The sequence below is a fragment of the Oncorhynchus masou genome, chromosome 32 (assembly GCF_036934945.1).
Source record: "Oncorhynchus masou masou isolate Uvic2021 chromosome 32, UVic_Omas_1.1, whole genome shotgun sequence".
Taxonomy (NCBI): domain Eukaryota; kingdom Metazoa; phylum Chordata; class Actinopteri; order Salmoniformes; family Salmonidae; genus Oncorhynchus; species Oncorhynchus masou.
The window spans coordinates 3,396,213-3,410,162 of NC_088243.1; the positions used below are offsets into that span (position 1 = coordinate 3,396,213).

The 13,950-nt window shown below is 49.5% G+C and overlaps 1 protein-coding gene across 1 annotated transcript in view; it reads right to left on the reverse strand.

Annotated features, from left to right (window-relative positions):
• LOC135526877 (RNA-binding protein 25-like) overlaps window positions 1–13,950 on the reverse strand; it is a 58,469-nt gene that overhangs the window by 22,114 nt on the left and 22,405 nt on the right. Inside the window, 3 exon segments of the mRNA XM_064955545.1 lie at window positions 1–85; window positions 951–1,258; window positions 10,753–10,902. The exon segment at window positions 1–85 is cut by the window's left edge and continues 27 nt beyond it. Of these exon segments, the coding sequence (XP_064811617.1) occupies window positions 1–85; window positions 951–1,258; window positions 10,753–10,902 (543 nt within the window).

Below are 13,950 nucleotides of genomic sequence, written 5' to 3' on the forward strand. Positions count from 1 at the left end.
CATCTTCCTCTCCAGTTTCCTGCGCTCGTACGCCTCCTCCTGGTCCTCCTCGCGGTCGTGTTTCTTCTCATCGCGGCTCCGTTCTCTACAGGAAGAGACGTGAGTTCAAAACACTCGCCACTCAAGTGTTTCAGAGCAAGAGCGCTGATCTAGGATCAGTTGTTCCGTCTGTGTAATCTTAATCATTCTGATCTAGGGTCTGTCCATATAGTCTTATTCTGATCTAGGATCTGTCCATATAGTCTAATTCATTCTGATCTAGGATCTGTCCATATAGTCTAATTCATTCTGATCTATGATCTGTCCATATAGTCTTATTCATGCTGATCTAGGATCTGTCCATATAGTCTTATTCTGATCTAGGATCTGTCCATATAGTCTAATTCATTCTGATCTAGGATCTGTCCATATAGTCTTATTCATTCTGATCTATGATCTGTCCATATAGTCTTATTCATTCTGATCTAGGATCTGTCCATATAGTCTCATTCATTATGATCTAAAAGGCAACACTGATCCTAGATCAGCACTCTTACTCTGACTACTCGGAGATGCTTTATGATACGGGCCCAGATGTTTGTATAACACTACCCCTACCAACCTGAATCTGCGTTAACCTCATACCAACCTGTCTGCGTTAACCTCATACAAACCTGAATCTGCGTTAACCTCATACCAACCTGTTTCTGCGTTAACCTCATACCAACCTGTTTCTGCGTTAACCTCATACCAACCTGTTTCTGCGTTAACCTCATACCAACCTGTTTCTGCGTTAACCTCATACCAACCTGTTTCAGCGTTAACCTCATACCAACCTGTTTCAGCGTTAACCTCATACCAACCTGTTTCAGCGTTAACCTCATACCAACTTGTTTCTGCGTTAACCTCATACCAACCTGTTTCAGCGTTAACCTCATACCAACCTGTTTCAGCGTTAACCTCATACCAACCTGGATCTACTGCGGTCTATGCTGACTTCTCGACTCCTCTCCTTCACGCGCTCCCTCTCTCCTCTGTCTCCCCTCTCCCTCTCCCTCGTCCGTTCACGGTCCCGATCGATCCGTTCTCGATCCCGGTCTCTGTCCCGCTCTCTCTCCTTGTTGTTGTTGTCGTTTCGTTCCTTCTCCTTCTCTCTCTCCTTCTCCCTCTCGCGGTCCCGGCGCTCCCTCTCTCGCTCCCTCTCTTTGTCCCTCTCCCTCCTGTCCTTATCGATCTCTTGCCGTTCCTGCTCTTTCTTTCCCTTCTCCTCCTCCAGTTTCTACGGGAAGAAGAGGAGTATCCTGTGTTATCACTCTACAGTTGTATTCACCAAGGACAACAGTTTCTACAGGAAGAAGGAATACACTGTGTTAGTCACTCTGCTGCGCCGGAAAAGATGGCTGCCGTTTTACTGGCTCCTAACCAATTGTGATTTTTTTTTTCACGTTGTTTGTAACTTATTTTGTACATAATGTTTCTGCTACTGTCTCTTTTGACCGAAAACAGCTTCTGGATATATCAGAACACCGATTTACTCACCTCGAACTGGACATAGATTTTTTTTTTTCTTTAACGAGCCGGACATGAAGGAAATCCCATTCATTCGCATGAAGAGAAGATGACGATACAGGGGACGGAGGTCCGGGTGCCTTGTGAGAATTTGTTGGCGAGTAGGTAACCCGCCTCTACCATCCATCCTATTGGCCAACGTGCAATCACTGGAGAATAAACTGGACGAGCTCCGTTCAAGACTATCCTACCAACCGGACATTAAAAACTGTAATATCTTATGTTTCACCTAGTCGTGGCTGAACGATGACATGGATAATATACAGTTGGCTGGGTTTACGCTGCATCGGCAAGATAAAACAGCTCCCTCCGGTAAGACAAAGGGTGGCGGTCTGTGTCTTTTGGTCAATAACAGCTGGTGTGCGAAATCAAATATTAAGGAACTCAAGGTTTTGCTCATCTGAGGTAGAGTATCTCACGATAAAATGTAAATCACACTATTTACCAAGAGAGTTTAGCATCTATATTTTTCATAGCTGTCTATTGACCACCACAAACTGATGCTGGCACTAAGACCGCACTCAGCAAACTCTATAAGGCCGTAAGCAATCAAGAAAATGCTCATCCAGAAGCGGCGCTCCTAGTGGCCGGTGACATTAATGCAGGGAAACTTACATCAGTTTTAACTCATTTTTACCAGCATGTCTCATGTGCAACCAGAAAAATAAAAAAATAAAAAAAAAAAACTCTGGACCACCTTTACTCCACACACAGAGATGTGTAGAAAGCTCTCCCTCGCTCTCCATTTGGAAAATCTGACCATAATTCTATCCTCCCGATTCCTGCTTACAAGATAAAACAAAAGCAGGAAGTACCAATAACTCACTCGATACGGAAGTAGTCAGATGACGCAGTTACAGGACTGTTTTGCGAGCACAGACTGGAATATGTTCCGGGACTCATCCGATGGCATTGAGGAGAACACCACATCAGTCACCTGCTTCCTTAAGAAGTGCATCGATGACATCGTCCCTACGGTGACCAACCAGAAGCCATGGATTTACAGGCGGCATCCACACTGAGCCAAAGGCTAGAGCTGCTGCTTTCAAGGAGCGTGAGACTACTCCGGACACTTATAAGAAATCCTGCCCGCCGACGAACCATCGAACAGGCAAGGCGTAAATATAGGACTAAGATTGAATCCTATGTGGGAGGGCTTGCAAAGTATTACAGACTACAAAAGAAAGCCCAGCCGCGAGCTGCCCAGTGACAAGCCTACCAGACGAGCTAAATGACTTCTATGCGCGCATCGAAGCAAACAACACTGAAGCATGCATGAGAGCACCAGCTGTTCTGGATGACTATGTAATCACGCTCGCCGTAATCGATGTGACTAAGACCTTTATACAGGTCAACGTTCACAAGGCCAGACAGAATACCAGGACGTGTACTCCGAGCATGCGCTGACCAACTGGGCAAGTGTGTTCACTGACATTTTCAACTTGTCCCTGGCAGAGTCCGTAATGCCCACACATTTCACACAGACCACCATAGTCCCTGTGCCCAAGAACCTACCTAACTGACTACCGACACGTAGCACTCACATCTGTAGCCATGAAGTGCTTTGAAAGGCTGGTCATGGTTCACAACACCATCATCCCAGAAACCTTAGACCTATTCCAACTTGCATATCGCCCCAACAGATCCACAGATGATGCAAAATCTATTGCACTCCACAATGCCCTTTCCCATATGGACAAAAGTAACCTACGTGAGAATTCTGTTCATTGACTACTGCTCAGCATTCAACACCATAGTTCTCACAAAGCTCATCACTAAACTAAGGACCCCCCTGGGACTATACATCTCCCCTCTGCAACTGGTTCCTGGTAAGGGTAGGCAACATCACATCTGTCACACTGATTCTCAACACGGGGGCCCTCCACGGTTGTGTTCTTTGTCCCCTCCTGTACACCCTGTTCACCCATGACTGCATGAACAAGCACGACTCCAACCCCATCATTAAGTTTGCCGATGACACAATAGAGGTAGGTCTGATCACCGACAACGAGACAGCCTATAGGGAGGAGGTCAGAGTCCTGGAAGTGTGGTGCAAGGACAACTTCTCCCTCAACGTGATCAAGACAGAGGAGATGATTGTGGACTACAGGAAAAGGAGGACCGAGAATGCCCTCATTCTCATCGACAGGGCTGCAGTGGAGCAGGTTGAGAGTTTCAAGTTCCTTGGTGTCCACATCATCAACACAGTCATGAAGAGGACACGACAACACCTCAGGAGACTGAAAAGATTTGGCATGGATCCTCAAAAAGTTCTACAGCGGCACCATTGAGAGCATCCAGACTGGTTGCATCACCGTCTGGTATGGCAACTGCTCGGCCTCCGACCGCAAAGCTCTACAGAGGGTAGTGCGTACGGCCCAGTACATCACTGTGGCCAAGCTTCCTGCCATCCAGGACCTCTATACCAGGCGGTGTCAGAGGAAGGCCCTAAAAATTGCCAAAGATTCCAGCCACCCTAGTCATAGACTGTTCTCTCTGCTACTGCACGGCAAGCGATACCGGAGTGCAAGTCTAGGTCCAAAAGGCTTCTTAACAGCTTCTACCCCCAAGCCAGAAGACTACTGAACAGCTAATAAAATGGCTACCCAGACTATTTGTATTGCCCCCAATGTTTTACGCTGCTGCTACTCACTGTTTATTATCAATTATCTACACATAGTCACTTTACCCAGACCTACATATACACTACCTTTCAAAAGTTTAGGGTCACTTAGAAATTTCCTTGTTTTTGAAGGAAAAGCACATTTTTTGTCCATTGAAATAAGTGTGTGTCTGCGCAGAGTCCAGTGTGTGTGTGTGTGTGTATATATAGAGTCCAGTGTGTGTCTATGACTTGCGTGGCTGGAGTTGGACAATATTTTGGGGCCTTCCTCTGACACTGGTATAGAGGTCCTGGATGGCAGGGAGCTTGGCCCCAGTGATGTACTTGGCCGTACTCACCACCCACTGTAGCGCCTTGCCTTCGGGTGCCTTGCAGTTCCCGTACCAAGTGGTGCTGCAGACAGTCAAGACGATGCTGCAGAACTTTGAGGATCTGAGGGCCAATGCCAAATATTTTCAGCGTCCTGAGGGGGAAGAGGCGCTGGTGTGCCCTCTTCACAGATGTGTGGACCATGTGAATGCCTTAGGAACACTCAACTGTGGACACTGAGGAACTCTCAACCTGCTCAACTCATCCTGTAGGTCCATCGTCAGCTGCTTTGTCTTGCTGACGTTGAGGGAGAGGTTGTTGTCCTGGTCTCTGACCTCCTCCCTATAGGCTCCCTCATTGTTGTCGATGATCAGTCCTACCACCATTGTGTCGTCAGCAAACTGCAAAATGACGGTGTTGGGAGTCGTGCGCGGCCTTGCAGTCTTGGGAGTACAGGAAGGGACTAAGCACCCAACCCTGAGGGGGCCCCGTGTTGATGGTCAGTGTGGCGGATGTGTTGTTACCTACCCTCGCAACCTGTGGGCTGCTCATCAGGAAGTCCAGGATCCAGTTGCAGACGGAGATGTGCAGTCCACAGGGTCCTGAGCTTGGTGATTAACTTGGAAGGGACTACGGTGTTGAATGCTGAGCTGTAGTCAATGTACAGCCTTTTTGAATAGGTATTCCTTTTGTCCAGGTGGGTGAGGGCAGTATGGAGCGGTATGCAATTTGGTGTGGGTCTAAGGTTTCTGGGATGATGGTGCTGATGTGATCCATGACCAGTCTTTCATAGTTATAGATGTGAGTGCTACGGGGTCGGTAGTCATTTAGGCAGGTTACCTTGGCGTTCTTGGGTGTACAGGGACAATGGGGGTCTGCTTGAAATATGTAGGTATTACAGGGTCAGGGATAAGTAAAGACACTTGCCAGCTAGCTGGTCAGTGTATTCCATGGTACATCCTGGTATTTCATCTGGCCTTGCGCATGTTAACCTGTTTAACTTCTTTGGGATACGGGGCAGCATTTTCACTTTTGGATGAATAGCGTGCCCAGAGTGAACTGCCTCCTACTCAGTACCAGATGCTAATATATGCATATTATTAGTAGTATTGGATAGAAAACACTCTGAAGTTTCTACAACTGTTTGAATGAGGTATGTGAGTATAACAGAACTCATATGGCAGGTGGAAACTTGAGAAAAAATCCAAACAGGAAGTGGGAAATAGTTTTTGAACTCAGTCCCTATCGAATACACAGTGGGATATGGGTTAGGTTGCACTTCCTAAGGCTTCCACTAGATGTCAACCGTCTTTAGAACGTTGTTTCAGGCTTCTACTGTGAAGGAGGGCCGAATGAGAGCTGTTTTGACTAAGTGGTCTGGCAGCAGTCTCGTTCTCAGTCACGCGCATTTCACATGAGAGGTAGCTCTCGTTCCATTGCTTTTCTACAGACAATGGAATTCTCCGGCTGGAACATTATTGAACATTTATGGTAAAAACATCCTAAAGATTGATTCTATACTTAGTTTGAGAAGTTTCTACGACCTGTAATAACTTTTTTGAACTTTTCATCCGACGTTCGGCTGGACCTGAACGCACGTTTGGATTTGTTTACCAAACGCCCTAACAAAAGAAGCTATTTGGACATAAATGGACATTATCGAACAAAACAAACATTTATTGTGGAACTGCGATTCCTGGGAGTGCATTCTGATGAAGATCATCAAAGGTAATAATTATAATGCTATTTCTGACTAATGTTGACTGTGCAACATGGCGGATATTTATTTTGGCTGGTTTGGGCTCTGAGCGCCGTACTCAGATTATGCTTTTTCTGTAAATAAAAAAAAATCTGACACAGCGGTTGCATTAAGGAGAAGTGTATCTAAAGTTCCATGCATAACACTTGAATTTTCATCAACATTAGTATTTCTGTGAATTGATGTGGCTCTCTGCAAAATCACAGCATGTTTTTGAACAAATTAACATAACACACCAATGTAAAATGAGATTTTTGGATATAAATATGCACTTTATCGAACAAAACATACATATATTATGTTATATGAATTCCTATGAGTGTCATTCTGATGAAGATCATCAAAGGTTAGTGATTAATTTTCTCTATTTGTGCTTTTTGTGACTCGTCTCTTTGGCTGGAAAAATGGCTGGGTTTTTCTGTGACTTGGTGGTGACCTAACATAATTGTTTGTGGAGCTTTCGCTGTAAAGCATTTTTTGAAATCAGACACTGTGGCTGGATTAACGAGAATTTTATCTTTAAAATAGTGCCTAATACTTGTATGTTTGAGAAATTTGATTTATGAGATTTGTTCATTTGTATTTGGCGCCCTGCAATTTCATTGGCTGTTGGCGAGGGGTTCCGCTAAAGGTCTTACTCACATTGGCTACGGAAAGTGAGATCACATAGTCGCCCGGAAAACAGCTGGTGTTCTCATGCATGGCTCAGTTACTTGTCTCGAAGCGAGCAGAGTAGACATTTAGATCCTCTGGGCAGCTCGCGGCTGGGTTTCCCTTTGTAATCCATGATAGCTTGCAAGCACTGCCACATGCATTGTGTCGTAGAATTTGATCTTAGTCCTGTATCGATGCTTTACCTGTTTGATGGTTCGTTGGAGGTCTTAGCGGGATTTCGTATAAGCATCCGGATTACTGTCCCCGCTCCTTGAAAGCAGCAGCTCTAGCCTTAAACTCAGTGCAGATGTTGCCTGTAATCCATTACTTCTGGTTGGGGTATGTACGTACGGTCACTGGTCAATGCACTTCTTAATGAAGGCGGTGACTTATCAGAGCCAAAAAAAATCCCAATCTGGAGACGGTGGAAACCACTTTATCTAGTTACCATAAATAATTTAGCTAGCGACATTCATAAGATTTCAAAGTGAACCAAAACAAACTGTTGTTGTTGTTTTATGTATTAACAGCACAGAAACACACATCAGGGTTCACTTCTCTCAGAAAAACAGGAAATCGAGATGGATCCTCTGTGGGGCTAATTGATTGTTTGTAACTTACAGGTGATGAATTACGGACTCACTCAGCGCGTCTGTCTCTGCCCCTACAAGCCTACAAGCTACTCCTGTGAGGAAGAGCAGGTCAAGATCACAGAAACAAAATAAAAAATATAAAAAATAAAAAATAAAATCTGTCCATCGATCCCTTACGATGGACCAGTGATTAATTTACTGTACACATTATCCAGTTAAAATCACACCACATTAAACAGACTAGTTTAGATACAAAATGGTGATCTTTTACATTGGTGTTAGAGAGAGTCAATGCAGGTAGGTATTCCAGTTTGGGTAAAAGGAATGAAATCATAGAGCTGTTCTTACCCAGAGGTAGTCTTCTGATGTCCATCGTCAGATCGTCTCAGACCAACAGAGTAATTAACACAACACCAGACAGAGACAAGAGTACCAACAGCCCTTACCATACAGAGAGATACGGTACCTCACCAATATAGTACCTCACTACAAAAAAAAAATGCTATGGCTATATGCCCATTCATTACAATGGCAATAGATTTGAGCTGGTCAAATTGAATGATGCTCGTCAATTTTGTGCTGGATAGTGGGATCAGTATAAGAGAAACTGAAACGTGTAAATCTGCTGGACTAAACTGAACTGTGGGTCTCCTGTCCTGTCAGAGAGAAGAAGAAGGAGAGGAAATAGAATAGAGAAAGCTGGAGCTGACAGAGATTTAGCGAAGAGTTCCCTCCACAACATCTCTCACTTCCCTTTGGATTAAACTGATGTTCTAGAATGTTCCATGTTCCTGTCTGGACTGACCTCTGATACAACAGTCCCCTGTCCTGTCTGGACTGACCTCTGATGCAACAGTCCCCTGTCCTGTCTGGACTGACCTCTGATACAACAGTCCCCTGTCCTGTCTGGACTTACCTCTGACGCAACAGTCCCCTGTCCTGTCTGGACTGACCTCTGATACAACAGTCCCCTGTCCTGTCTGGACTGACCTCTGATACAACAGTCCCCTGTCCTGTCTGGACTGACCTCTGATACAACAGTCCCCTGTCCTGTCTGGACTGACCTCTGATACAACAGTCCCCTGTCCTGTCTGGACTGACCTCTGATACAACAGTCCCCTGTCCTGTCTGGACTGACCTCTGATACAACAGTCCCCTGGCGATAAGGTAATATAGGATCCTGTCACTAGATGTGTGGTGTTTAGTGTGGGTAATGTCCCTAACCTTTAAGTTCCACTTACACACTGTATACCTGTCACTAGATGTGTGGTGTTTAGTGTGGGTAATGTTCCTAACCTTTAAGTTCCACTTACACACTGTATATGATGGGAATAGTGCTCTTCTTTAGCCTAAAATCCTTCCAAGTCTATTAGCATAAAACCTTTCTGTGATGTTCCTAAACAAGGTTTTTATTTAACATAATAGAGAGAGAGGTAATATAAGACAAATATACAAATATAAAGCACAGCGAAGTAGAAAAGTAAGAGCAGAAAGCTGGAGGAGGGGGGGGGATTGATGGGGAGAGCGGGGGATTGAGAGGAAGAGCGAGGGAGAGCGAGGGAGAGCAGGGGAAAGAGCGGGATTGAGAGGGAGGGGCAGAGAGAGGGAAAGAGAGAGGGAGAGAGGGGGATTGAGAGGGAGAGCAGGGGAAAGAGCGGGATTGAGAGGGAGGGGCAGAGAGGGGAAAGAGAGCGGGAGAGAGGGGGATTGAGAGGGAGAGAGGGAGAGCAGGGGAAAGAGCGGGATTGAGAGGGAGGGGCAGAGAGAGGGAAAGAGTGCGGGAAAGAGGGGGATTGAGAGGGAGAGAGGGAGAGCGAGGGAGAGCAGGGGAAAGAGCGGGATTGAGAGGGAGGGGCAGAGAGAGGGAAAGAGAGCGGGAGAGAGGGGGATTGAGAGGGAGAGAGGGAGAGCGAGGGAGAGCAGGGGAAAGAGCGGGATTGAGAGGGAGGGGCAGAGAGAGGGAAAGAGAGCGGGAGAGAGGGGGATTGAGAGGGAGAGCGAGAGCGAGCGAGGGAGAGAGCGAAGGAGGAGGATCAAAGACAGACAGAAAGTCTTACCTGTCTAGTCTTCAGATCTCAAAGTGCTGCTGTGGAGGGACGCTCCCTGCTTTTAGTACCCTGCACTACAGACTGCTGAAACAGCTGCCGTGGTTATTCACTCTCAGTCTCTACCTTCGGGTTGCAAAATCCCAGGTAGTTTTCCCCAAAATAGCCTGGTTTTCCAAAAAAAAAATCCCCGTAATTTCATAAATCTTTCAACCGGGAATTCTGGAAAACTGGGGGAATCTGGGCCATAATTTTGAGTCCCTAGTCTGCCTTCTTCAAAACACAACACAAGGACCAGCATAGGTTCACTAGGCTCTCTGGCTTTGTATTCACACAACCAGTAGGGGCCTCCTTTTAACCCATGCCAACTAGCTAAAAGACATGGGTGTATGCAAAATGGAACCCGAATACCTTATATATATATATATATAGTGTAGCACAGTCTCAGAGCCAGTTGCCCCTTTGCAAGTCCTCCAGAAGGGAGCGCCCGAGACGTAGAGATGATAAATTAAAAGATGATACTTACATCCTATCCTCGCATACTTTTCCCCCAAAAGCTCTGAGATTCATCTTGCTTTAGTCATCATATGATGTCTACCATAATGGTGGGGTTATAATCAATAGATTAGCTTTGAGGAATTGTAACATTTTGTCCACCCTATCAGGCCTGGGGGAGGGGGGTGCAACTCCAGTCCTAGGGGGAGGGGGGGCTTGATTAGCGCCACACTTGTGCCCCAGCTGACACGCCTGACTCCAATAATCAACTCATTCATGATCTTCAGTTTAGAATGCAATTAAGTTTAAAAATCCGGTGTGTTTGCAAAGGATGCTGGGGGGCGGGGGCGTGACCCTGAATAAGGCCGCCGAAGACTGGAGTCGCCCTGTCCTGCGTCTAACTGAAAGTTCTACTGTATACTTTCATCCCAAGTCACTGTTATTAACAGTTTTATCCTATAACTCTTTACACTGTTGGGGAAACTGAAATATATCAGTTGTTGACTTGACGGACATTCCACATATTGTTTATAAAATATTTATTTTTTATAATTTTTTTTTTATCAAGTTCAATTGAACAAAATTAGCAAATATCTGAACTATTTGAAATTAATGTTAGGATGTTAGAAATGGGGGTCAATACATTAATTTGTAGTCCAGTCATTGACAGGGATGTTAAAACTACACTGGGTATACTCTAGATATGGGTATTGTAGTTTTTTTTACCTTGTGAGTGTCTCTGAATTTACTGATCTCCCTGGATATCAGGTCTCTTTTGTCATCTTCCATCTCCATCACATTGATGTCCTCCTGGGAAACAGACAAACGTGATATCAGGTCCATAACATGTCCTTCTCCCGTCACCAAACGACACTGCTGAAACAAGGTCCAGGGCGACCCAGAAGTTAGCGTAGCGATTTAACAGAAAAGAAAAAACAAAATGGCCGCAGGTTAGCGCCTCCTCCTGGAAAACAAGTGAAGAAACAAAAAGCACACTCCATGTAAAACAACATCGACAATCTCTCTCATCAAGCGGAACGGACGCTACTACCTCCTCTGTTCAGCGGAACGGACGCTACTGCCTCCTCTGTTCAGCGGAACGGACGCTACTACCTCCTCTCTCCGGCGGAACGGACGCTACTGCCTCCTCTCTCCGGCGGAACGGACGCTACTACCTCCTCCGGCTCCCTCCTCTCTCCGGCGGAACGGACGCTACTACCTCCTCTCTCCGGCGGAACGGAACGGACGCTACTACCTCCTCTGTCCGGCGGAACGGACGCTACTACCTCCTCTCCAGCGGAACGGACGCTACTACCTCCTCTGTCCAGGGAACGGACGCTACTACCTCCTCCCGGCGGAACGGACGCTACTACCTCCTCTCTCCGGCGGACGGACGCTACTACCTCCTCTGTCCGGCGGAACGGACGCTAAAACTACTACCTCCTCTCTCCGGCGGAACGGACGCTACTACCTCCTCCTCCGGCGGAACGGGACGCTACTACCTCCTCGGAACGGACGCTACTACCTCCTCTCTCCCGGCGGAACGGACGCTAACCTCCTCTCCGGCGGAACGGACGCAGGAACGGACGCTACTACCTCCTCTCTCCGGCGGAACGGACGCTACTACCTCCCCTCTCTCCGGCGGAACGGACGCTACTCCTCTCTCCCGGCGGAACGGACGCTACTACTCTCTCCGGAACGGACGCTACTACCTCTCTCTCGGAACGGACGCTACTACCTCCTCCCGGAACGGACGCTACTACCTCCTCTCTCCGGCGGAACGGACGCTAACCTCCTCTCTCTCGCGGAACGGACGCTACTACCTCCTCTCTCTCCGGCGGAACGGAACTACCTCCTCTCTCCGGACGGACGTACTACCTCCTCTCTCCGGCGGAACGGACGCTACTCCTCCTCTCTCCGGCGGAACGGACGCTACTACCTCCTCTCTCCGGCGGAACGGACGCTCAGCGGACGCTACCTCCTCTCTCCGGCGGACGCTAACCTCCTCTCTCCGGCGGAACGGACGTTCCTCCTCTCTCCGGCGGAACGGACGCTACTACCTCCTCTCTCCGGCGGAACGGACGCTACCTCTCTCCGGCGGAACGGACGCTACTCTCTCCGGCGGAACGGACGCTACTACCTCCTCTCTCCGGCGGAACGGACGCTCTCCGGCGGAACGGACGCTACTACCTCCTCTCTCCGGCGGAACGGACGCTACTACCTCCTCCTCTCTCCGGCGGAACGGACGCTACTACCTCCTCTCTCCGGCGGAACGGACGCTACTACCTCCTCTCTCCGGCGGAACGGACGCTACTACCTCCTCTCTCCGGCGGAACGGACGCTACCCTCCTCTCCGGAACGGACGCTACTACCTCCTCTCTCCGGCGGAACGGACGCTAACTACCTCCTCTCCGGCGGAACGGACGCTACTACCTCCTCCTCCGGCGGAACGGACGCTACTACCTCCTCCCGGCGGAACGGACGCTACTACGGCGGAACGGACGCTACTACCTCCTCTCCGGCGGAACGGACGCTACTACCTCCTCCTCTCTCTCCGGCGGAACGGACGCTACTACCTCCTCTCCGGCGGAACGGACGCTTACCTCCTCTCTCCGGCGGAACGGACGCTCCGGCGGAACGGACGCTACTACCTCCTCTCTCCTCCGGCGGAACGGACGCTACTACCTCCTCTCCGGCGGAACGGACGCTCCTCCTCTCTCCGGCGGAACGGACGCTACTACCTCCTCTCTCCGCGGAACTCCTCCGGCGGAACGGACGCTCTACCTCCTCCCGGAACGGACGCTACTACCTCCTCTGGCGGAACGGACGCTCAGCGGAACGGACGCTACTACCTCCTCCTCCCGGCGGAACGGACGCTCCTCTGTCCGGCGACTCTCTCCGGCGGAACGGACGCGCTACTACCTCCTCTGTCTCCGGCGGAACGGACGCTCTCTCCCGGCGGAACGGACGCTACTACCTCCTCTCTCTCCGGCGGAACGGACGCTACGCCTCCTCTCTCCGGCGGAACGGACTACCGGGACGCCACCCTCCTCTCCCGGCGGAACGGACGCTACTACCTCCTCTCTCCGGCGGAACGGACGCTACCACCTCCTCTCTCCGGCGGAACGGACGCTACTACCTCCTCTCTCCGGCGGAACGGACGCTACTACCTCCTCTCCGGCGGAACGGACCTCCTCTCTCCGGCGGAACGACGCTACTACCTCCTCTCTCCGCGGAACGACGCTACTACCTCTCCGGAACGGGCTACTACCTCCTCTGGAACGGACGCTACAACGGACGCTACTACCTCCTCCGGCGGAACGGACGCTACTCCTCCTCTCCGGCGGAACGGACGCTACTACCTCCTCTCTCCGGCGGAACGACGCTACCCTCCTCTCCGGCGGAACGGGACGCTACTACCTCTCTCTCCGGCGGAACCTCCTCTCTCGGAACGGACGCTACTACCTCCTCTCTCCGGAACGGGACGCTACTACCTCCTCTCCGGCGGAACGCTACTACCTCTCTCTCCGGCGGAACGGACGCTACCCTCCTCTGGCGGAACGGACGCTACTACCTCCTCCCCCTCCGAACGGACGCTACTACCTCCTCCGGAACGGACGCGGGTCAGCGGAACGGACGCTACTACCTCTCTCCGGCGGAACGGACGCTACTACCTCCTCTCCCGGCGGAACGGACGCTACTACCTCCTCCGGAGACTACCTCCTCTCTCCGGCGGAACGGACGCTACTACCTCCTCTCTCCGGCGGAACGGACGCTACTACCTCTCTCTCTACCTCCTCTGGTCCGCGGAACGGACGCTACTACCTCCTCTCTCCGGCGGAACGGACGCTACTACCTCCTCTCCGGCGGAACGGAACGACGCTACTACCTCCTCCCCGGCGGAACGGACGCTACTACCTCCTC